The 25,224-nt window shown below is 50.2% G+C and overlaps 1 protein-coding gene across 1 annotated transcript in view; it reads right to left on the bottom strand.

The window, feature by feature from the left end:
• The window catches only part of tkfc (triokinase/FMN cyclase), a 28,098-nt gene extending 3,693 nt beyond the window's left edge, over positions 1-24,405 (bottom strand). The window contains exons 1-15 of the mRNA XM_014206392.2: positions 24,111-24,405; positions 22,202-22,391; positions 21,039-21,331; positions 20,776-20,854; positions 20,565-20,654; positions 18,441-18,475; positions 17,957-18,041; positions 15,321-15,410; positions 15,045-15,161; positions 13,215-13,328; positions 10,671-10,808; positions 10,457-10,563; positions 9,952-10,055; positions 9,755-9,788; positions 4,168-4,260 (exon numbers count right to left, since the gene is read on the bottom strand). Of these exons, the coding sequence (XP_014061867.1) occupies positions 4,168-4,260; positions 9,755-9,788; positions 9,952-10,055; positions 10,457-10,563; positions 10,671-10,808; positions 13,215-13,328; positions 15,045-15,161; positions 15,321-15,410; positions 17,957-18,041; positions 18,441-18,475; positions 20,565-20,654; positions 20,776-20,854; positions 21,039-21,331; positions 22,202-22,391; positions 24,111-24,116 (1,575 nt within the window). The 5' untranslated portion in view covers positions 24,117-24,405. The remainder of the gene's footprint in view (positions 1-4,167; positions 4,261-9,754; positions 9,789-9,951; positions 10,056-10,456; positions 10,564-10,670; positions 10,809-13,214; positions 13,329-15,044; positions 15,162-15,320; positions 15,411-17,956; positions 18,042-18,440; positions 18,476-20,564; positions 20,655-20,775; positions 20,855-21,038; positions 21,332-22,201; positions 22,392-24,110) is intronic.
• Between the last annotated feature and the right edge of the window lie 819 nt (positions 24,406-25,224).

The raw sequence follows: 25,224 nt of genomic DNA, 5'->3' as shown, positions 1-25,224 counted from the left end.
TAATCTGCGGCCATTCGGTCATGTTGTCAACAAGGCAGCATGGTTCATCGTCCAGAAACATACACCTCTTTTCCATAAAATATACTGCTCAAAAAAATAAAGGGAACACTTAAACAACACATCCTAGATCTGAATGAAAGAAATAATCTTATTAAATACTTTTTTCTTTACATAGTTGAATGTGCTGACAACAAAATCACAAAAATAATCAATGGAAATCCAATTTATCAACCCATGGAGGTCTGGATTTGGAGTCACACTCAAAATTAAAGTGGAAAACCACACTACAGGCTGATCCAACTTTGATGTAATGTCCTTAAAACAAGTCAAAATGAGGCTCAGTAGTGTGTGTGGCCTCCACGTGCCTGTATGACCTCCCTACAACGCCTGGGCATGCTCCTGATGAAGTGGCGGATGGTCTCCTGAGGGATCTCCTCCAAGACCTGGACTAAAGCATCCGCCAACTCCTGGACAGTCTGTGGTGAAACGTGGCGTTGGTGGATGGAGCGAGACATGATGTCCCAGATGTGCTCAATTGGATTCAGGTCTGGGGAACGGGCGGGCCAGTCCATAGCATCAATGCCTTCCTCTTGAAGGAAGTGCTGACACACTCCAGCCACAAGAGGTCTAGCATTGTCTTGCATTAGGAGGAACCCAGGGCCAACCGCACCAGCATATGGTCTCACAAGGGGTCTGAGGATCTCGTCTCGGTACCTAATGGCAGTCAGGCTACCTCTGGCGAGCACATGGAGGGCTGTGCGGCCCCCCAAAGAAATGCCACCCCACACCATGACTGACCCACCGCCAAACCGGTCATGCTGGAGGATGTTGCAGGCAGCAGAACGTTCTCCACGGCGTCTCCAGACTCTGTCACGTCTGTCACATGCTCAGTGTGAACCTGCTTTCATCTGTGAAGAGCACAGGGCGCCAGTGGCGAATTTGCCAATCTTGGTGTTCTCTGGCAAATGCCAAACGTCCTGCACGGTGTTGGGCTGTAAGCACAACCCCCACCTGTGGACGTCGGGCCCTCATACCACCCTCATGGAGTCTGTTTCTGACCGTTTGAGCAGACACATGCACATTTGTGGCCTGCTGGAGGTCATTTTGCAGGGCTCTGGCAGTGCTTCTCCTGCTCCTCCTTGCACAAAGGCGGAGGTAGCGGTCCTGCTGCTGGGTTGTTGCCCTCCCACGGCCTCCTCCACGTCTCCTGATGTACTGGCCTGTCTCCTGGTAGCGCCTCCATGCTCTGGACACTACGCTGACAGACACAGCAAACCTTCTTGCCACAGCTCGCATTGATGTGCCATCCTGAATGAGCTGCACTACCTGAGCCACTTGTGTGGGTTGTAGACTCCGTCTCATGCTACCACTAGAGTGAAAGCACCGCCAGCATTCAAAAGTGACCAAAACATCAGCCAGGAAGCATAGGAACTGAGAAGTGGTCTGTGGTCCCCACCTGCTGAACCACTCCTTTATTGGGTGTGTCTTGCTAATTGCCTATAATTTCCACCTGTTGTCTATTCCATTTGCACAACAGCATGTGAAATATATTGTCAATCAGTGTTGCTTCCTAAGTGGACAGTTTGATTTCACAGAAGTGTGATTGACTTGGAGTTACATTGTGTTGTTTAAGTGTTCCCTTTATTTTTTTGAGCAGTGTATATGTTCGAATTTTCAAACCAGTTTTCATTGGGGAAGGCATATAAAGCGTTTTTATCAAAAGCAAATCACTTTCGCATGTGATAGAATCCTAGTATTTAGTCCACGTGCTTTATTACATCACAATTCGTTTTTAGCCGACTTCGCTGTGGGTTTTGCACGGTGCACTTGGCCCGGAAGGCAGACCGATTCCAAAACCAATGCAATTCATTTTCACCCGGTGCAAAACACGTCTACCCCAAATCCCCTCAGTGGCAAATATGAGTCATATGAGGAAAAAAAAAATCTGTCAATTTAAATAAATTAGGCCCTAATCTATGGATTTTCACATGACTGGGAATACAGATACGCATCTGTTGGTCACAGATACCTTAACTAAAATGGATCTCAGGATCTCATCACGGTATTTCTGTCCATTCAAATTGCCATCGATAAAATGCAATTGTGTTCGTTGTCCGTAGCTTATGCCTGCCCATACCATAACCCCACCGTCACTATGGGGCACTCTGTTCACAACACTGACGTCAACAAACCACTTGCCCACACAACGCTGTACACGTGGCCTGTGGTTGTGAGGCTGGTTGGACATAGTGGACATAGTGCCAAATTCTCTAAAATGACGGAGGCAGCATATGGTCGAGAAATGAACATTCAATTCTCTGGAAACAGCTCCGGTGGAAATTCCTGCAGTCAGCATGTCAATCGCACGCTCCCTCAAAACTTGAGACATCTGTGACATTGTGTTGTGTGACAAAACTGCACATTTTAGAGTGGCCTTATATTGTCCCCAGAACAAGGTGCACCTGTGTAATGATCATGCTGTTTAATCAGCTTGTTGATATGCCACACCTGTCAGGTGGATGGATTATCTTGGCAAAGGAGAAATGCTCACGAACAGGGATGTAAACAAACTTGTTAACAAAATTTGAGAGAAATTATATTTTTGTGAGTACGGAACCTTTCTGGTATCTTTTATTTCAGCTCATGAAACATGGGACCAACACTTTATGTTACGTTTATATTTTTGTTTAGTGTAGTAGAAATACTTTTGGGATGGTGCTTTTATGGCGATGTGGGGGGGCTGTCTACTGCTCTGTTCATATTTGGGAACCCATTGATGACATCATGGCAACCCATTGATGACATCGTGGCAAAGAAAGCCCTCTTGACTTCAACCGGTTGTGCGACGGTGGAAACTTACGCGTTACTGTTCGTTTAGCTGATGATTGCAGCCGAAACATTGGCTCGTCGAGGGGCTGTGAGATGCCGATCGGCAAGCTCATGCTAAAAAGTGCCCGTTGCCAAAAACCCGAGGACGTGTTCCGGGAATAGCATGTTGCGTTTGCCCTTTTAACGTAGGTCTTATATCTTTACCTTGGAAAACGATATCTGATGAGCCAATCTGTACTTTCTGTTAAAAAAAAAAGAAAGTCCCACCTGTCTTTAAAAACCACTCTGCTAAATGCAGTGTTTCAAATCTTCCAACAGAGCAGGTCAGCCATAGGATTTACCATTATCTCAGTACTTTATAGTCTTACACAATGGTTTACCTTTCACACATGCCTCTAATTTAACAATGTACTTTTTGTTGTTGTTTTTTTGTACTTTTATCCCTTTTTCTCCACAGTTTCGTGATATCCAATTGGTAGTTACAGTCTTGTCCCATCGCTGCAACTCCCGTACGGACTCGGGAGAGGTGAAGGTCGAGAGCCGTGCGTCCTCCGAAACACGACCCAACCGAGCCGTACTACTGCTTGACACACTGCCCACTTAACCCACCAATGTGTCGGAGGAAACACAGTCTAGCTGGTGACCGAAGTCAGCGTGCAGGCGCCCGGCCCACCACAAGGAGTCGCTAGAGCGCAATGGGAAAAGGAAATCCCGGCCAAATCCTCCCCTAACACGGACGACGCTGGGCCAATTGTGCGCCGCCTCATGGTTTTCCCGAGCATGGCTGGCTGTGACACAGCATGGGATCGAACCTGGGTCTGTAGTGACGACTCAAGCATTGCGATGCAGTGCCTTATACCGCTGCGCCACTTGTTAAGGCCTAATTTGCTGTACTTTTCTGCATGAAGTCACAATGGAACTACAATAAAATATAACTAATTATTACTTACTAATTTAAATTATTACTCTCAAAAATTCAACATGTATTTTCCCCATTCTACGCTTGACAAGCAATTCCCTTAGTCCACCACTTGGCACTGTGTACATGAACACACACACTCTCAAGCAAACGCTAATATTAATCCATTTCACACTTTGCATGGTAATGATCCCACGCATGGCTAACTCATACATCTGTGCCTAAGCATGATTGATAAATTAGGGCCCAGGTGTGTTGAATTCAGGCAATCATTGAACTGATCAATTAGCTCGGTTGGTCAGGTTGGTGTGGCGCCTAGCTGGAATAAAATACCTGCAGTACATGCAGCACTCCAGGAACAGGGTTGTCTACGCGATATGGTGGAATTGAAGAGTTGGGTCTAAGGTGTAGTACTGTACCTCCACAGCAGCCTGCAGAATGGCCATGTGACCACCAGGAGGCGATGTTGTTAGTCTCCTCAGTTCCTCCACTGCTGGACACAGAGCATCCAACTGGACAAGAGACAGTTAAGATACTTTTACAAAAATACAAAACAAAAAAAATAAAAATAGCCCAATCATACAGTTACATAGAAGCATATTCCCCCATCTTCTTTTAACCATATCCTCAGGGTGATTTCCCCCCTGGTCCCTTTCAGACAATTGTTGTGAACTGTTAATAAGTGTTAATAACAATCCAAAAGGAAGTCAAACCAATCAAAAGAAGCCCCCGAACCGTGCTGAGATCATCTCAAAAGTGGTCTGACTTCGGTTCACTTGAATTCCGTGGTCTGGTTCCCTTTTTTCGGACAATGTGAACACAAAGCTCCCCAGGTTCGCTTGTCATTATTCCTGCACCTCACACTAGACTACTGTAATAACCCCTCACACTAGACTACTGTTATAACCCCTCACACTGGACTACTGTTCTAACCCCTCACACTAGACTACTGTTATAACCCCTCACACTAGACTACTGTTATAACCCCTCACACTGGACTACTGTTCTAACCCCTCACACTAGACTACTGTTATAACCCCTCACACTAGACTACTGACATAACCCCTCACACTAGACTACTGTTATAACCCCTCACACTGGACTACTGTTCTAACCCCTCACACTAGACTACTGTTATAACCCCTCACACTAGACTACTGTTATAACCCCTCACACTGGACTACTGTTCTAACCCCTCACACTAGACTACTGTTATAACCCCTCACACTAGACTACTGTTATAACCCCTCACACTAGACTACTGTTATAACCCCTCACACTAGACTACTGTTATAACCCCTCACACTAGACTACTGTTATAACCCCTCACACTAGACTACTGACATAACCCCTCACACTAGACTACTGTTATAACCCCTCACACTAGACTACTGTTATAACCCCTCACACTAGACTACTGACGTAACCCCTCACACTAGACTACTGACGTAACCCCTCACACTAGACTACTGTTATAACCCCTCACACTAGACTACTGTAATAACCCCTCACACTAGACTACTGTTATAACCCCTCACACTGGACTACTGTTCTAACCCCTCACACTAGACTACTGTTATAACCCCTCACACTAGACTACTGTTATAACCCCTCACACTAGACTACTGTTATAACCCCTCACACTAGACTACTGACATAACCCCTCACACTAGACTACTGACATAACCCCTCACACTAGACTACTGTTATAACCCCTCACACTAGACTACTGACGTAACCCCTCACACTAGACTACTGCTATAACACCTGTTATAACCCCTCACACTAGACTACTGCCATAACCCCTCACACTAGACTACTGACATAACCCCTCACACTAGACTACTGACATAACCCCTCACACTAGACTACTGTTATAACCCCTCAGACTAGACTACTATTATAACCCCTCACACTAGACTAATGACATAACCCCTCACACTAGACTACTGACATAACCCCTCACACTAGACTACTGACATAACCCCTCACACTAGACTACTGTTATAACCCCTCACACTAGACTACTGTTATAACCCCTCACACTAGACTACTGTTATAACCCCTCACACTAGACTACTGACATAACCCCTCACACTAGACTACTGACATAACCCCTCACACTAGACTACTGACATAACCCCTCACACTAGACTACTGACATAACCCCTCACACTAGACTACTGACATAACCCCTCACACTAGACTACTGTTATAACCCCTCACACTAGACTACTGACATAACCCCTCACACTAGACTACTGACATAACCCCTCACACTAGACTACTGTTATAACCCCTCACACTAGACTACTGTTATAACCCCTCACACTAGACTACTGTTATAACCCCTCACACTAGACTACTGTTATAACCCCTCACACTAGACTACTGTTATAACCCCTCACACTAGACTACTGACGTAACCCCTCACACTAGACTACTGACGTAACCCCTCACGCTAGACTACTGACGTAACCCCTCACGCTAGACTACTGACATAACCCCTCACACTAGACTACTGCTATAACACCTGTTATAACCCCTCACACTAGACTACTGTTATAACCCCTCACACTAGACTACTGCCATAACCCCTCACACTAGACTACTGTTATAACCCCTCACACTAGACTACTGCTATAACACCTGTTATAACCCCTCACACTAGACTACTGTTATAACCCCTCACACTAGACTACTGCTATAACACCTGTTATAACCCCTCACACTAGACTACTGTTATAACCCCTCACACTAGACTACTGACATAACCCCTCACGCTAGACTACTGTTATAACCCCTCACGCTAGACTACTGACGTAACCCCTCACGCTAGACTACTGACGTAACCCCTCACGCTAGACTACTGACGTAACCCCTCACGCTAGACTACTGACGTAACCCCTCACGCTAGACTACTGTTATAACCCCTCACACTAGACTACTGACGTAACCCCTCACACTAGACTACTGCTATAACACCTGTTATAACCCCTCACACTAGACTACTGCCATAACCCCTCACACTAGACTACTGACATAACCCCTCACACTAGACTACTGACATAACCCCTCACACTAGACTACTGTTATAACCCCTCAGACTAGACTACTATTATAACCCCTCACACTAGACTAATGACATAACCCCTCACACTAGACTACTGACATAACCCCTCACACTAGACTACTGACATAACCCCTCACACTAGACTACTGTTATAACCCCTCACACTAGACTACTGTTATAACCCCTCACACTAGACTACTGTTATAACCCCTCACACTAGACTACTGACATAACCCCTCACACTAGACTACTGACATAACCCCTCACACTAGACTACTGACATAACCCCTCACACTAGACTACTGACATAACCCCTCACACTAGACTACTGTTATAACCCCTCACACTAGACTACTGACATAACCCCTCACACTAGACTACTGACATAACCCCTCACACTAGACTACTGTTATAACCCCTCACACTAGACTACTGTTATAACCCCTCACACTAGACTACTGTTATAACCCCTCACACTAGACTACTGTTATAACCCCTCACACTAGACTACTGTTATAACCCCTCACACTAGACTACTGACGTAACCCCTCACACTAGACTACTGACGTAACCCCTCACGCTAGACTACTGACGTAACCCCTCACGCTAGACTACTGACATAACCCCTCACACTAGACTACTGCTATAACACCTGTTATAACCCCTCACACTAGACTACTGTTATAACCCCTCACACTAGACTACTGTTATAACCCCTCACACTAGACTACTGCCATAACCCCTCACACTAGACTACTGTTATAACCCCTCACACTAGACTACTGCTATAACACCTGTTATAACCCCTCACACTAGACTACTGTTATAACCCCTCACACTAGACTACTGCTATAACACCTGTTATAACCCCTCACACTAGACTACTGTTATAACCCCTCACACTAGACTACTGACATAACCCCTCACGCTAGACTACTGTTATAACCCCTCACGCTAGACTACTGACGTAACCCCTCACGCTAGACTACTGACGTAACCCCTCACGCTAGACTACTGACGTAACCCCTCACGCTAGACTACTGACGTAACCCCTCACGCTAGACTACTGACGTAACCCCTCACGCTAGACTACTGTTGTAACCCATCACACTAGACTACTGTTATAACCCCTCACACTAGACTACTGTTATAACCCCTCACACTAGACTACTGTTATAACCCCTCACACTAGACTACTGTTATAACCCCTCACACTAGACTACTGACATAACCCCTCACACTAGACTACTGTTATAACCCCTCACACTAGATTACTGTTATAACCCCTCACACTAGACTACTGTTATAACCCCTCACACTAGACTACTGTTATAACCCCTCACACTAGACTACTGTTATAACCCCTCAGACTAGACTACTGTTATAACCCCTCAGACTAGACTACTATTATAACCCCTCACACTAGACTACTGACATAACCCCTCACACTAGACTACTGACATAACCCCTCACACTAGACTACTGACATAACCCCTCAGACTAGACTACTGTTATAACCCCTCAGACTAGACTACTGTTATAACCCCTCACACTAGACTAATGACATAACCCCTCACACTAGACTACTGACATAACCCCTCACACTAGACTACTGACATAACCCCTCAAAATAGACTACTGTTATAACCCCTCACACTAGACTACTGACATAACCCCTCACACTAGACTACTGACATAACCCCTCACACTAGACTACTGTTATAACCCCTCACACTAGATTACTGTTATAACCCCTCACACTAGACTACTGTTATAACCCCTCACACTAGACTACTGTTATAACCCCTCACACTAGACTACTGACGTAACCCCTCACGCTAGACTACTGACGTAACCCCTCACGCTAGACTACTGACATAACCCCTCACACTAGACTACTGCTATAACACCTGTTATAACCCCTCACACTAGACTACTGTTATAACCCCTCACACTAGACTACTGCTATAACCCCTCACACTAGACTACTGCCATAACCCCTCACACTAGACTACTGTTATAACCCCTCACACTAGACTACTGCTATAACACCTGTTATAACCCCTCACACTAGACTACTGACATAACCCCTCACACTAGACTACTGACATAACCCCTCACACTAGACTACTGCCATAACCCCTCACACTAGACTACTGTTATAACCCCTCACACTAGACTACTGCTATAACAACTGTTATAACCCCTCACACTAGACTACTGCTATAACACCTGTTATAACCCCTCACACTAGACTACTGCTATAACACCTGTTATAACCCCTCACACTAGACTACTGTTATAACCCCTCACACTAGACTACTGCTATAACACCTGTTATAACCCCTCACACTAGACTACTGCTATAACACCTGTTATAACCCCTCACACTAGACTACTGCTATAACACCTGTTATAACCCCTCACACTAGACTACTGACATAACCCCTCACACTAGACTACTGTTATAACCCCTCACACTAGACTACTGTTATAACCCCTCACACTAGACTACTGTTATAACCCCTCACACTAGACTACTGACATAACCCCTCACACTAGACTACTGACATAACCCCTCACACTAGACTACTGTTATAACCCCTCACGCTAGACTACTGTTGTAACCCCTCACGCTAGACTACTGTTATAACCCCTCACACTAGACTACTGATATAACCCCTCACACTAGACTACTGTTATAACCCCTCACACTAGACTACTGTTACAACCCCTCACACTAGACTACTGTTATAACCCCTCACACTAGACTACTGACATAACCCCTTACACTAGACTACTGTTATAACCCCTCACACTAGACTACTGCTATAACACCTGTTATAACCCCTCAAGAGAGAGCGATGATGATGTTTGTGTGCAAAGAAAATTAATTTAAAGATAACTGTGAAAACGCCCTTAGTTTCTATTACCATAGTCCTGTCTCCAGGATCAGCTCCTCCATACCTGTCAGACAGACAAACCTGCTTTAGAATAAATAAATAAATAAAAAAAATATATATATATAGACAATTCAAGCAACTTTTAAAAAAGCGCCACATAAAATCTATGTATTATTATTTAGTATAATTAAATTACAGAAGTGAATTGAAATTACAAGAACACACACCATCTCATAGCGTCTGTCCCAGCTTGCATAGCGTTGGCCCATGCTGCGGGGTCGCCGCCGTCCTTCAGAAGAGCAGCAGCTGCTGTCAGGAACAAACTGTATAACTGGAGGTGTGAGTGAGTGAGTGTGAGAGAGAGTGAGTGTGTGAGTGAGTGAGTGAGAGAGAGAGGAGAAAGAGTGAGCAAGCGAGAGAGAGGAGAAAGAGAGCGAGCGAGCGAGCGAGAGAGAGAGCGAGCGAGAGAGAGAGAGAGAGAGAGACAGACAGACAGAGAGAGAGAGAGACAGAGAGACAGAGAGGAGAAAGAGAGCGAGCGTGCGACAGAGACAGACAGAGACAGAGACAGAGACAGAGAGAGAGAGAGAGAGAGAGAGGAGAAAGAGAGCGAGAGAGGAGAAAGAGAGCGAGCGAGAGAGAGAGAGAGAAGCAGACCCATGTCATATATTACAAATGAAAAACTGACAACCAAACCCAATTATGAAAATATGTAAATGTATCATCACTGACCGCTCCTGAAGACCCGCCCATTCTCTCCTGCACCAATCCGGCGAGAGTGGACAGTAGTTGCCCCGGGCACCCAGGAACAATGTGACTCTGAAGCCACTCCTGAATGGCTGAGAGACAGAGAAAGGAGGGGTGGGGATAGGAAATATCCTATCAAATGAATACTGTTCACAAATGTTCCATGGTGTATCTACAAGTACGCAATGAATGTCTTCACCTTTGGCAGCTTGGGCATGAGTGTTCCCGCAATCTCCGTCCCCGGATGCCCTGTCCAGTGAGTTTAGTTCCTCTTGGCGTTGAAGGAGGGAAGAGCACACTGCTTCCAGAGCCTTCCTCATCACATCACTGAGAGGACCTGACACATAGAAAGATATTCATTTACAGCTGTGTGTGTGTGTGTGACAGTTGGTGCGTTGAAGGAGGGAAGAGCACAGAGCCTTACGCATCATAACACAGAGGACCTGACACACACACACACACGTATTCAAAAGATCAAAAATGAAATGTAGAAAAAAGTGAGGGAACAATATGACTGACTGGATTGTAACCCTGGTACCCTGCATGGCCCAAGACTGTTGGCCCACTGAGCTAAACCCAGGTATCCTGCATGGCCCAAGACTGTTAGTCCACTGAGCTAAACCCAGGTATCCTGCATGGCCCAAGACTGTTAGCCCACTGAGCTAAACCCAGGTATCCTGCATGGCCCAAGACTGTTGGCCCACTGAGCTAAACCCAGGTATCCTGCATGGTCCAAGACTGTTAGCCCACTGAGCTAAACCCAGGTCCCCTGCATGGCCCAAGACTGTTAGTCCACTGAGCTAAACCCAGGTATCCTGCATGGCCCAAGACTGTTGGCCCACTGAGCTAAACCCAGGTCCCCTGCATGGCCCCAAGACTGTTGGCCCACTGAGCTAAACCCAGGTATCCTGCATGGTCCAAGACTGTTAGCCCACTGAGCTAAACCCAGGTATCCTGCATGGCCCCAAGACTGTTAGCCCACTGAGCTAAACCCAGGTATCCTGCATGGCCCAAAGACTGTTGGCCCACTGAGCTAAACCCAGGTATCCTGCATGGCCCCAAGACTGTTAGCCCAGTGAGCTAAACCCAGGTATCCTGCATGGCCCAAAGACTGTTGGTCCACTGAGCTAAACCCAGGTATCCTGCATGGCCCAAGACTGTTGGCCCACTGAGCTAAACCCAGGTATCCTGCATGGCCCAAAGACTGTTGGCCCACTGAGCTAAACCCAGGTATCCTGCATGGCCCCAAGACTGTTAGCCCACTGAGCTAAACCCAGGTATCCTGCATGGCCCAAGACTGTTAGCCCACTGAGCTAAACCCAGGTATCCTGCATGGCCCAAAGACTGTTAGCCCACTGAGCTTCAGCCTAGGCATGATATTATTCCAACAGGTCCTAGCTGTAGGCTACTTTCTGTATGAGGTGCGTGTTGTCCTAACCGTACCTTCTGTATGAGGTGAGTGTTGTCCTAACCGTACCTTCTGTATGAGGTGTGTGTTGTCCTAACCGTACCTTCTGTATGAGGTGAGTGTTGTCCTAACCGTACCTTCTGTATGAGGTGAGTGTTGTCCTAACCGTACCTTCTGTATGAGGTGAGTGTTGTCCTAACCGTACCTTCTGTATGAGGTGAGTGTTGTCCTAACCGTACCTTCTGTATGAGGTGAGTGTTGTCCTAACCGTACCTTCTGTATGAGGTGAGTGTTGTCCTAACCGTACCTTCTGTATGAGGTGAGTGTTGTCCTAACCGTACCTTCTGTATGAGGTGAGTGTTGTCCTAACCGTATCCTTCTGTATGAGGTGAGTGTTGTCCTAACCGTACCTTCTGTATGAGGTGTGTGTTGTCCTAACCGTACCTTCTGTATGAGGTGTGTGTTGTCCTAACCGTACCTTCTGTATGAGGTGAGTGTTGTCCTAACCGTACCTTCTGTATGAGGTGTCAGCTGAGTGTGAGTGTTGTCCTAACCGTACCTTCTGTATGAGGTGAGTGTTGTCCTAACCGTACCTTCTGTATGAGGTGTCAGGTGAGTGTGTGTGTGTTGTCCAAACCGTACCTTCTGTATGAGGTGTGTGTTGTCCTAACCGTACCTTCTGTATGAGGTGAGTGTTGTCCTAACCGTACCTTCTGTATGAGGTGTCAGCTGAGTGTGAGTGTTGTCCTAACCGTACCTTCTGTATGAGGTGAGTGTTGTCCTAACCGTACCTTCTGTATGAGGTGAGTGTTGTCCTAACCGTACCTTCTGTATGAGGTGAGTGTTGTCCTAACCGTACCTTCTGTATGAGGTGTGTGTTGTCCTAACCGTACCTTCTGTATGAGGTGTGTGTTGTCCTAACCGTACCTTCTGTATGAGGTGTGTGTTGTCCTAACCGTACCTTCTGTATGAGGTGAGTGTTGTCCTAACCGTACCTTCTGTATGAGGTGAGTGTTGTCCTAACCGTACCTTCTGTATGAGGTGAGTGTTGTCCTAACCGTACCTTCTGTATGAGGTGAGTGTTGTCCTAACCGTACCTTCTGTATGAGGTGAGTGTTGTCCTAACCGTACCTTCTGTATGAGGTGAGTGTTGTCCTAACCGTACCTTCTGTATGAGGTGAGTGTTGTCCTAACCGTACCTTCTGTATGAGGTGAGTGTTGTCCTAACCGTACCTTCTGTATGAGGTGAGTGTTGTCCTAACCGTACCTTCTGTATGAGGTGAGTGTTGTCCTAACCGTACCTTCTGTATGAGGTGAGTGTTGTCCTAACCGTACCTTCTGTGTGCGAGGTCTCTTGCATGTCTTTCGCTGGAGGGTCCAGAATGTAGCTCCTCCCACTGATACACACAGTACTGAGGTTGGGCCAGGCAGGGGCTGTGGTCTTGGCATCTGAGAGAGGGAGGGAGAGAGAGAGGGAGAGAGAAGGAGGGAGAGAGAGAGATGGGGAGAGAGAGTTGGAGGGAGGGAGGGAGAGAGATGGGGAGAGAGAGATGGAGGGAGGGAGATGACAAGCCAGTGTTACATGGCGATAGGTTTGTGTGTGTATATTGTGGCAAAGAAGGGGGTCGAGTGATAAATGGCAGATATGTGAGGGCAGAACTAATAAACGGGCTCTGCCCGATCACTAAAATGGCCACCCCGATCAGAACTACAGATCACAAAATGGCCGACTGCCAAAACTACAATTCCCAGAAGCAAGGGGAACCCTCAGAAGGTGGAGCCGACCCACAGATAAAAGGTCAAGAAAAACCAGGAAGAGAGAGAGAGGGCGGGAAGGATCTATGAACCATAGAGAAAGAGACAATCTACATTGGCTGGATTTACCGTGTACGAGCTGGACTGTTTTGGACTTACCTGTTGGCGTTTAGACCTGGACCTACCGAGAACCAGATTTGTGTACCGAACCCTGCTATCCTTGACCTTACCTGCGGCCTGGGTGGACCAGGACAGCGAAACAAACACACAGGTACTGTCATGTTCGAAAGAACTTTCATTCTGGGCTGACTTTGGTGACAGTTTCCCACTTAATTTGTGACAAACGCTCCTAACTTTGAAGAGGTTGGCCACTATATATACACAAAAATCGGCAGTGTGTGTGTGGGGGGGATTCTCAATTGGACAATAGTCTGTCCCCTCCTTGACACCCTGGAAACCGTTAAGTGGTTGAGGAGTCCAGTCCTCGTCTCTTCCCCTCCTCTTCAGAACAGCAAGGCCTTTTATAATCCAATCAGCTGTTGTTTTCTCCACGGAGAAAAGCATCAGAACATTTAAAAACTATTACCACGTCTCCTTTCCCTCTATAAAATGTCTTCCACGACTAGCTTTATTAGTTCCTCTCTTTCCACATTTATTTGGGGATTCCTCCTCCATAAATTAATTTGCACGATGACGCGCGAGTGGAGAAGTCTCATTTCACACCAGCGTATTCGTTCCCTCCTCGCCTCAGCTCCTCATTTCAACTATGACCTTTTTCAAAAAGAGGCGAGAGAGGATGGAGGAGATGAGGCGAGCAAAACCAATTGAGATTCTCCGTGTGTGTGTTCTCAACCACCCAGTGGGACTGTGTTCTCAACCACCCAGTGCGACTGTGTTCTCAACCACCCAGTGCGACTGTGTTCTCAACCACCCAGTGCGACTGTGTTCTCAACCACCCAGTGCGACTGTGTTCTCAACCACCCAGTGCGACTGTGTTCTCAACCACCCAGTGCGACTGTCTTCTCAACCACCCAGTGCGACTGTCTTCTCAACCACCCAGTGCGACTGTCTTCTCAACCACCCAGTGCGACTGTCTTCTCAACCACCCAGTGCGACTGTGTTCTCAACCACCCAGTGCGACTGTGTTCTCAACCACCCAGTGCGACTGTGTTCTCAACCACCCAGTGCGACTGTGTTCTCAACCACCCAGTGCGACTGTGTTCTCAACCACCCAGTGCGACTGTGTTCTCAACCACCCAGTGCGACTGTGTTCTCAACCAACCAGTGCGACTGTGTTCTCAACCACCCAGTGCGACTGTGTTCTCAACCACCCAGTGCGACTGTGTTCTCAACCACCCAGTGCGACTGTGTTCTCAACCACCCAGTGCGACAAGGTGACTGTGTTCTCACCAAACAGTCGGAGTATCTCCTGGTCTGCTCTCATCATTGACAGAGACACTCCCGCCATCTCCAGTGATGTCATAAACGACCCCGACATCACCCGGGCAACCCGCACCCCACGACCCTCTGTAACCATGGCAAAAAAAGAGATTCCACAGAGAATGTAAACAAGGTAACGAATAACGATGCGAGGTTAACAATTAGCTTTTCACAATGTAATGCAATATTATACATCGTTAGTGACGATAACAGTTAGTTTTAATAGTTTTTAGCCCTGAGTCTTACCCAGGTAGTGGATAGCAGATCTAGTAACAACAGCCATCTCTAGACAAGACAGAGCTCCAAGGTTGTTCACGCACAGAACCACACTGTCACCTGTACCAGAGAGAGAGACGGGACGCCATTAAAAAGGAGGGGGGGACACGCCGTTCAAAAGGAGGGGGGACACGCCGTTCAAAAGGAGGGGGGACACGCCGTTCAAAAGGAGGGGGGACACGCCGTTCAAAAGGAGGGGGACACGCCCGTTCAAAAGGAGGGGGGGACACGCCCGTTCAAAAGGAGGGGGGGACACGCCCGTTCAAAAGGAGGGGGGGACACGCCCGTTCAAAAGGAGGGGGGACGGACACGCCCGTTCAAAAGGAGGGGGGGGACACGCCCGTTCAAAAGGAGGGGGGACGGACACGCCCGTTCAAAGGAGGGGGGACGGGACACACCGTTCAAAGGAGGGGGGACGGGACACACCGTTCAAAGGAGGGGGGACGGGACACACCGTTCAAAGGAGGGGGGACGGGACACACCGTTCAAAGGAGGGGGGGACGGGACACACCGTTCAAAGGAGGGGGGACGGGACACACCGTTCAAAGGAGGGGGGACGGGACACACCGTTCAAAGGAGGGGGGACGGACACACCGTTCAAAGGAGGGGGGACGGGAACACACCGTTCAAAGGAGGGGGGACGGGAACACACCGTTCAAAGGAGGGGGGACGGGAACACACCGTTCAAAGGAGGGGGGGAACACACCGTTCAAAGGAGGGGGGGACACACACCGTTCAAAGGAGGGGGGGACACACACCGTTCAAAGGAGGGGGGGACACACACCGTTCAAAGGAGGGGGGGGACACACACCGTTCAAAGGAGGGGGGCACACACCGTTCAAAGGAGAGGGGGACACACACCGTTCAAAGGAGAGGGGGACACACACCGTTCAAAGGAGGGGGGGACACACCGTTCAAAGGAGGGGGGGACACACCGTTCAAAGGAGGGGGGGACACACCGTTCAAAGGAGGAGGGGGGACACACCGTTCAAAGGAGGAGGGGGGACACACACCGTTCAAAGGAGGAGGGGGGCACACACCGTTCAAAGGAGGAGGGGGGGACACACACCGTTCAAAGGAGGGGGGACACACCGTTCAAAGGAGGGGGGACACACACCGTTCAAAGGAGGGGGGGACACACACCGTTCAAAGGAGGGGGGGACACACACCGTTCAAAGGAGGGGGGGACACACACCGTTCAAAGGAGGGGGGGGACACACACCGTTCAAAGGAGGGGGGGACACACACCGTTCAAAGGAGGGGGGGACACACACCGTTCAAAGGAGGGGGGGGGACACACACCGTTCAAAGGAGGGGGGGACACACACCGTTCAAAGGAGGGGGGGGGACACACACCGTTCAAAGGAGGGGGGGGACACACACCGTTCAAAGGAGGGGGGGGACACACACCGTTCAAAGGAGGGGGGGACACACACCGTTCAAAGGAGGGGGGGACACACACCGTTCAAAGGAGGGGGGGACACACACCGTTCAAAGGAGGGGGGGACACACACCGTTCAAAGGAGGGGGGGACACACACCGTTCAAAGGAGGGGGGGACACACACCGTTCAAAGGAGGGGGGACACACACCGTTCAAAGGAGGGGGGGACACACCGTTCAAAGGAGGGGGGACACACCGTTCAAAGGAGGGGGGGGACACACCGTTCAAAGGAGGGGGGACACACCGTTCAAAGGAGGGGGGGACACACCGTTCAAAGGAGGGGGGGACACACCGTTCAAAGGAGGGGGGGACACACCGTTCAAAGGAGGGGGGGACACACCGTTCAAAGGAGGGGGGACACACCGTTCAAAGGAGGGGGGGGACACACCGTTCAAAGGAGGGGGGGACACACCGTTCAAAGGAGGGGGGGACACACCGTTCAAAGGAGGGGGGACACACCGTTCAAAGGAGGGGGGGGGACACACCGTTCAAAGGAGGGGGGACACACCGTTCAAAGGAGGGGGGGACACACCGTTCAAAGGAGGGGGGGGACACACCGTTCAAAGGAGGGGGGGACACACCGTTCAAAGGAGGGGGGGACACACCGTTCAAAGGAGGGGGGGACACACCGTTCAAAGGAGGGGGGGACACACCGTTCAAAGGAGGGGGGGCACACCGTTCAAAGGAGGGGGGACACCGTTCAAAGGAGGGGGGGACACCGTTCAAAGGAGGGGGGGACACACCGTTCAAAGGAGGGGGGGGACACACCGTTCAAAGGAGGGGGGGACACACCGTTCAAAGGAAGGGGGGGACACCGTTCAAAGGAGGGGGGGACACCGTTCAAAGGAGGGGGGGGACACACCGTTCAAAGGAGGGGGGGACACACCGTTCAAAGGAGGGGGGGACACACCGTTCAAAGGAGGGGGGGACACACCGTTCAAAGGAGGGGGGGACACACCGTTCAAAGGAGGGGGGGACACACCGTTCAAAGGAGGGGGGACACACCGTTCAAAGGAGGGGGGACACACCATTCAAAGGAGGGGGGGACACACCGTTTAAAGGAGGGGGGGGGGACACACCGTTTAAAGGAGGGGGGGACACACCGTTTAAAGGAGGGGGGGCACCGTTTAACTTTGCACTGATTAAGTGTGGTGGACCTTGTACCTGACTTGAGCGACAGATGTGATTGGCTGGCAGGGTTGGTCATATGGTCTACCATGGTCTTCACCACCTCATCCGCCGAGGTCACCTAAAAGAGGTCATCGTGGCAAACCAACAATGACGTCTGAGGAAACCAATTCAATACAACACTCTGTCACTACATATCTGGGCTCCCGAGTGGCTCAGCGGTCTAAGGCACTGCATCTCAGTGCTTGAGGCCTCACTACAGACCCCGGTTAGATTCCAGGCTGTATCACAACAGACCGGGATTGGGAGTCCCATAGGGCGGCGCACAATTGGCCCGGCGTCGCCCGTTTGGCCGGGGTAGGCTGTCATTGTAAATAAGAATTTGTTCTAAACTGAGTTGCCTGGTTAAAAAGGTTAAATTAAATAAAAAAAAAATAAAAAAAAGTGTACTACTTTTGACCAGATAGAGTGCCAATTGGAACACACAGCCTATACTGTAAACTAACTGTATTACACTGACCTTTGACCTCTTAATGCCAGGCTCACCATGGATACCTGAGGAGAAAGACAACATGGTCTTAATAACTAACTGCCCTTTCCCCCATAGAAGTTATCTATTCCAAACATCTTATTTATCCAGTCCCAGCTCTCCCTCCCTCCCCCAGTCCCAGCTCTCCCTACCTCCCCCAGTCCCAGCTCTCCCTACCTCCCCCAGTCCCAGCTCTCCCTACCTCCCCCAGTCCCAGCTCTCCCTACCTCCCCCAGTCCCAGCTCTCCCTCCCTCCCCCAGTCCCACTCCCTTCCCCCAGTCCCAGCTCTCCCTACCTCCCCCTCCCTCCCTCCCCCAGTCCCAGCTCTCCCTACCTCCCCCAGCGTCCCTCCCTCCCCCAGTCCCAGCTCTCCCTCCCTCCCCTTCCTCTCCCTTCCCCCAGTCCCAGCTCTCCCTCCCTCCCCCAGTCCCAGCTCTCCCTCCCTTCCCCAGTCCCAGCTCTCCCTCCCTCCTCCCTTCCCCCAGTCCCAGCTCTCCCTCCCTACCTCCCTCCCCCCCCAGTCCCAGCTCTCCCTCCCTCCCTTCCCCCAGTCCCAGCTCTCCTCCCTCCCTTCCTCCCTTCCCCAGTCCCAGCTCTCCCTCCCTCCCTTCCCCAGTCCCAGCTCTCCCTCCCTCCCTTCCCCCAGTCCCAGCTCTCCCTCCCTCCCTTCCCCAGTCCCAGCTCTCCCTCCCTCCCTCCCTTCCCCAGTCCCAGCTCTCCCTCCCTCCCTTCCCCAGTCCCAGCTCTCCCTCCCTCCCTTCCCCAGTCCCAGCTCTCCCTCCCTCCCTTCCCCAGTCCCAGCTCTCCCTCCCCTCCCCCAGTCCCAGCTCTCCCTCCCTCCCCCAGTCCCAGCTCTCGCTCCCTCCCTTCCTCCCTTCCCCAGTCCCAGCTCTCCCTCCCTCCCCCAGTCCCAGCTCTCCCTACCTCCCTCCCTCCCTTCCCCAGTCCCAGCTCTCGCTCCCTCCCTCCCTTCCCCAGTCCCAGCTCTCCCTCCCTCCCTTCCCCAGTCCCAGCTCTCCCTCCCTCCCTTCCCCAGTCCCAGCTCTCCCTACCTACCTCCCTCCCTCCCCCAGTCCCAGCTCTCCCTCCCTCCCCCAGTCCCAGCTCTCCCTCCCTCCCTCCCCAGCTCTCCCTCCCTCCCCCAGTCCCAGCTCTCCCTCCCTCCCCCAGTCCCAGCTCTCCCTCCCTCCCCCAGTCCCAGCTCTCCCTCCCTCCCTCCCTCACCCAGTCCCAGCTCTCCCCTCTCTCACCCAGTCCCAGCTCTCCCTCCCTCCCTTCCCCAGCTCTCCCTCCCTCCCCCAGTCCCAGCTCTCCCTCCCTCCCCCAGTCCCAGCTCTCCCTCCCTCCCTCCCCCCAGCTCTCCCTCCCTCCCCAGTCCCAGCTCTCCCTCCCTCCCCCCCCAGTCCCAGCTCTCCCTCCCTCCCCCAGTCCCAGCTCTCCCTCCTCCCCCCAGTCCCAGCTCTCCCTCCCTTCCCCAGTCCCAGCTCTCCCTACCTACCTCCCTCCCTCCCCCAGTCCCAGCTCTCCCTCCCTCCCTCCCTTCCCCAGTCCCAGCTCTCGCTCCCTCCCTTCCTTCCTTCCCCAGTCCCAGCTCTCCCTCCCTCCCTTCCCCCAGTCCCAGCTCTCCCTCCCTCCCTTCCCCAGTCCCAGCTCTCCCTCCCTCCCTTCCCCAGTCCCAGCTCTCCCTACCTCCTCCCCCAGTCCCAGCTCTCCCTCCCTCCCCCAGTCCCAGCTCTCCCTCCCTCCCTCCCCCAGCTCTCCCTCCCTCCCCCCAGTCCCAGCTCTCCCTCCCTCCCCCAGTCCCAGCTCTCCCTACCTCCCTCACCCAGTCCCAGCTCTCCCCCCTCTCCCTCCCCCAGTCCCAGCTCTCCCTCCCTCTCTCACCCAGTCCCAGCTCTCCCTCCCCTCCCTCTCTCACCCAGTCCCAGCTCTCCCTCCCTCTCCCCCAGCTCCCCCCCTTACCCAGTCCCAGCTCTCCCTCCCCTCCCTCTCTCACCCAGTCCCAGCTCTCCCTCCCTCTCTCACCCAGTCCCAGCTCTCCCTCCCCCTCCCTCTCTCACCCAGTCCCAGCTCTCCCTCCCTCCCCCAGTCCCAGCTCTCCCTCCCTCTCTCACCCAGTCCCAGCTCCATCTCTCCAGCAGGCAGTTGAAAGGAGGGCAGACAGCCTGGAACACTGCAGGGAGACAAGCTGACACCCAGAGTACCTACAGTAGAAACATAAAATCACTGAGAATACCAAAAGGAGGAAACTGACAGACACAGATAAGAGAAAAGAGAAGCTGACTGGCTGAAACACTTGTGAGTGTGTGTGTGTGTAGATCTCACCAATGCCCTTCACTGCCTCTGTCACCTTGGAGACAATCTCGTCCAATGGACAACCTTCTTCAGCCAGAGCCCCAGCAAGCTGAGCGAGATGAAAAGAGATCAATGACTTTCTTTTAATGATGTGTTAACATCAAAACAGTCCTAGATGATCGGGGTTAACGTCGAGTCAGTGTTTCAAATCCTACATCTAAACATAAAATGCTATACTTCTGTTAATTATAACAATGGTCAGAAAGAGATGACGCTGTTCTATTATCCATTACCTTGTGAACGAACACCGTCCCACACAGGCCCCTCCTCCCAGCCTTACTGGGCTGATCAAACGCACAGTCGTCCGCCACAATCACCATTTCCACCGCCACGCCGCGGTTACGGGCCTGTTCCGCAGCCAGGCCGAAGTTGAGGCGGTCTCCGGTGTAGTTCTTAACGACGAGTAGAACCCCAGACACGCCCGCGTCACGTAGAGACAAAATGGCCGCTAGAACACTGGCCGGGGGAGGGGAGGCAAAGACACCACCTGCAACAGCTGCTGAGAGCATACCACTGCCTATATACCCTGGGGGGAGAACGAGAGAGGGGGGGAGGGAGAGGATCAGAGACACAGAGACAGAGGGGGGAGGAAGGAGGGGGAGAGGGGGATAAGAGAGAGAGGGGGGAGAGAGGGGGAGAGGATCAGAGACAGAGACAGAGAGAGAGGGGGGAGGAAGAAGGGGAGGGGGAGAGGGGGGGATAAGAGACAGACAGAGAGAGAGGGGGGGAGAGAGGGGAGAGGATCAGAGACACAGAGACAGAGAGAGAGGGGGGAGGAAGAAGGGGAGGGGGAGAGGGGGATAAGAGACAGACAGAGAGAGAGGGGGGAGAGAGGGGAGAGGATCAGAGACACAGAGACAGAGGGGGGGAAGAAGAAGGGGGAGGGGGGATAAGAGACAGAGAGAGAGAGGGGGGGAGAGAGGGGAGAGACACAGAGACAGAGAGAGAGGGGGGAGGGGGAGAGGGGGGACGGGGAGAGGATCAGAGACACAGAGACAGAGAGAGGGGGGGAGGGGGGAGAGGGAGAGAGGGAGAGGGGATCAGAGACAGAGAGAGAGACAGAGACAAACTACTTGTGTGTGCTGGCTCGTGCCCAGGCCCCCCCTCTAGAGAGCAGGGCCACTCGTCCCCTGAGGACCTCCAGGCCAGCCCTGACCACCACCCCGTGGACCCTCAGTAGAGTGAGTGTGTGTGTGTGTGTGTGTGTGTGTGTGTGTGTGTGTGTGTGTGTGTGTGTGTGTGTGTGTGTGCGCGAGCATACAAACCCACGTCTAGAGACATCAAGAATGGTTGGGTTGACAGCAGCTGGAATCAGGTTCGAGTCCCAGTCAGGGCTTCCCCTGGTTTTGCAACATTGGTGTCTGAATGTGTGTATACAGGTATAGGAGTGTCCTACCTGCGTGTGCTGGCTCGTGTCCAGACCCCCCTCCAGACAGCAAGGCCACCCGGCCCTTGAGGGCCTCCAGGTCAGCCCTGACCACCACTCTGTGGCCCCTCAGCAGAGAGAGACATCCAGAGCTGGAGACAATACCTTCCAGGGCCTCGTCTACACAGCAGTCTACTGAGTTTAACAACTTCTGTTGGGGCTGGGAGAGAAGAGACAGAGGAGAGAAGAAGAGACAGAGGAGAGAAGAAGAGACAGAGGAGAGAAGAAGAGACAGAGGAGAGAAGAAGAGACAGAGGAGAGAAGAGACAAAGGTCCAAAGCCTGTAACCATCTGATATATAGACCTACAGAGGCTACATGGCACACTAACTCTAACCCTGTAACCATCTGATAGACTACAACACTAACCCTGTAACCACCTGATAGACTACAACACTAACCCTGTAACCATCTGATAGACTACAACACTAACCCTGTAACAGACTACAACACTAACCCTGTAACAGACTACAACACTAACCCTGTAACAGACTACAACACTAACCCTGTAACAGACTACAACACTAACCCTGTAACAGACTACAACACTAACCCTGTAACCATCTGACAGACTACAACACTAACCCTGTAACAGACTACCACACTAAGCCTGTAACAGACTACCACACTAACCCTGTAACCATCTGATAGACTACAACACTAACCCTGTAACTCTGAGACTACAACACTAACCCTGTAACAGACTACAACACTAACCCTGTAACAGACTACAACACTAACCCTGTAACAGACTACCACACTAACCCTGTAACAGACTACCACACTAACCCTGTAACAGACTACCACACTAACCCTGTAACAGACTACCACACTAACCCTGTAACAGACTACAACACTAACCCTGTAACAGACTACCACACTAACCCTGTAACAGACTACAACACTAACCCTGTAACAGACTACAACACTAACCCTGTAACGAGACTACAACACTAACCCTGTAACTGAGACTACAACACTAACCCTGTAACAGACTACAACACTAACCCTGTAACAGACTACAACACTAACCCTGTAACAGACTACAACACTAACCCTGTAACAGACTACAACACTAACCCTGTAACAGACTACAACACTAACCCTGTAACAGACTACAACACTAACCCTGTAACAGACTACAACACTAACCCTGTAACAGACTACAACACTAACCCTGTAACAGACTACCACACTAACCCTGTAACAGACTACACCACTAACCCTGTAACCTCCTGATAGACTACAACACTAACCCTGTAACAGACTACAACACTAACCCTGTAACAGACTACAACACTAACCCTGTAACCATCTGATAGACTACAACACTAACCCTGTAACAGACTACAACACTAACCCTGTAACAGACTACAACACTAACCCTGTAACAGACTACAACACTAACCCTGTAACAGACTACAACACTAACCCTGTAACAGACTACAACACTAACCCTGTAACAGACTACAACACTAACCCTGTAACAGACTACAACACTAACCCTGTAACCATCTGATAGACTACAACACTAACCCTGTAACAGACTACAACACTAACCCTGTAACCACCTGATAGACTACACCAGACAGATAATGTAATACTGCACAAAACAAGAGGGAGACTCTCGTTAGCTTCATTTGTCCTTTTGCACTAATGACAATAAATGGACTATGTTCCTTGGCTTGAACCTGTGTCTGCCATGCAATCATGCACGGCTAACCATTCCGCAGGCTACTCAGTTCAAAATCATCCCAAGACAATGTATTCACAGCATTCAGTGACTTTGCATTGAAACAAGCCGTTCATGTGTACATTTTAATTGGGTTTAGAGATGTTTATTTAAATAGTTTATTTAATATTTATTTTGCAGTTCTTACCTTCATGCTTCTGCTGTTGTTTTCTACAGACGCTTTGCACGTTGACCCTCACGCCAGTGACACAGATATTATAACTAGACCAAGATAGACCACAGACCCGCCGTTTCAAACCGGAACATATGAGTCATAGTGGGCGGAGCCAAGCCCGAGCTAGCGAGATTCTATTGGCGCGTTCTAGCACATGTATTTGCATATTTCCGTTAGGGAACGCCTACTCTGTGAAGTGCGCCTGTGCACTCCTTCTAAACAACACTATTTAAAAAAAATAACAATTGCAAAGGATAAAATGTACAAAACGTATTCCACTCTGTTCGTAACATGTTGCAGTTTTTGGAACAGAATATTGTATTGAGATCAAATGTTTCATCGATGAGAAATTTTACAAAATTTAGGCCAAATCCATATCGTTCCATCTTCTCTAACTACCGGCCACTGAAACGCCAAGCGGATGCTTCACATTTATACATCCGGTGAAATATCTGTGTTAGTTGATGCGCAGTTCTTCTTCGGTGGGGTTTAACGGCGGTTGGTATCCAAAAAGTTGCATTATCGCCCTCAACTGGCTATAATATAAAACTATTATACTTTGTGATAGAAAATGGGGAAAAAGGGACAAATAAAATACCCATTTCAACTAACCTTACAGTCATCTGTCCCATGTCCTCCTGCACACTGATGCGACATGGACATAAACATGGCGCCTGAAACAGTGCAGTGGATTCTGCAGCTCTAACAGGATAACTGATATGGATCGGGACATATACTTTTATTCCTCCACTTTTGCGAAAAGGTATTTTCCCGTAACTGGGGAAGGGTTGAAAAGCGACTGGACTCAGAGGTCTCTCTCTCTCCCTCTTCGACCTGTTGAACTAACAACTTCTGGATTATTCACAACCACAATGATTGCTAGCTTGTTCAAAACTTGAAGAAACTAACGTTATAGCTATCTGGCTAACGTTAGTTGTATTGGCTAGTTAACCACACACACACACAACTGTTATTCTGGCCAAAACCGACATTTGTAGTGATTATGAACCGCTGTTTTTCAGTTAATATTTTCCAAATTGGGAGTAATACTGACAAGTGTCATCCGATTAGCTGTGCTAACTAGCCC

Source organism: Salmo salar, chromosome ssa07, assembly GCF_905237065.1.
Source record: "Salmo salar chromosome ssa07, Ssal_v3.1, whole genome shotgun sequence".
In the NCBI taxonomy this organism is placed as follows: Eukaryota; Metazoa; Chordata; class Actinopteri; order Salmoniformes; family Salmonidae; genus Salmo; species Salmo salar.
The sequence above is the reverse complement of the archived record's forward strand: the minus strand, read 5'-3'. Positions and strand labels throughout refer to the sequence as shown.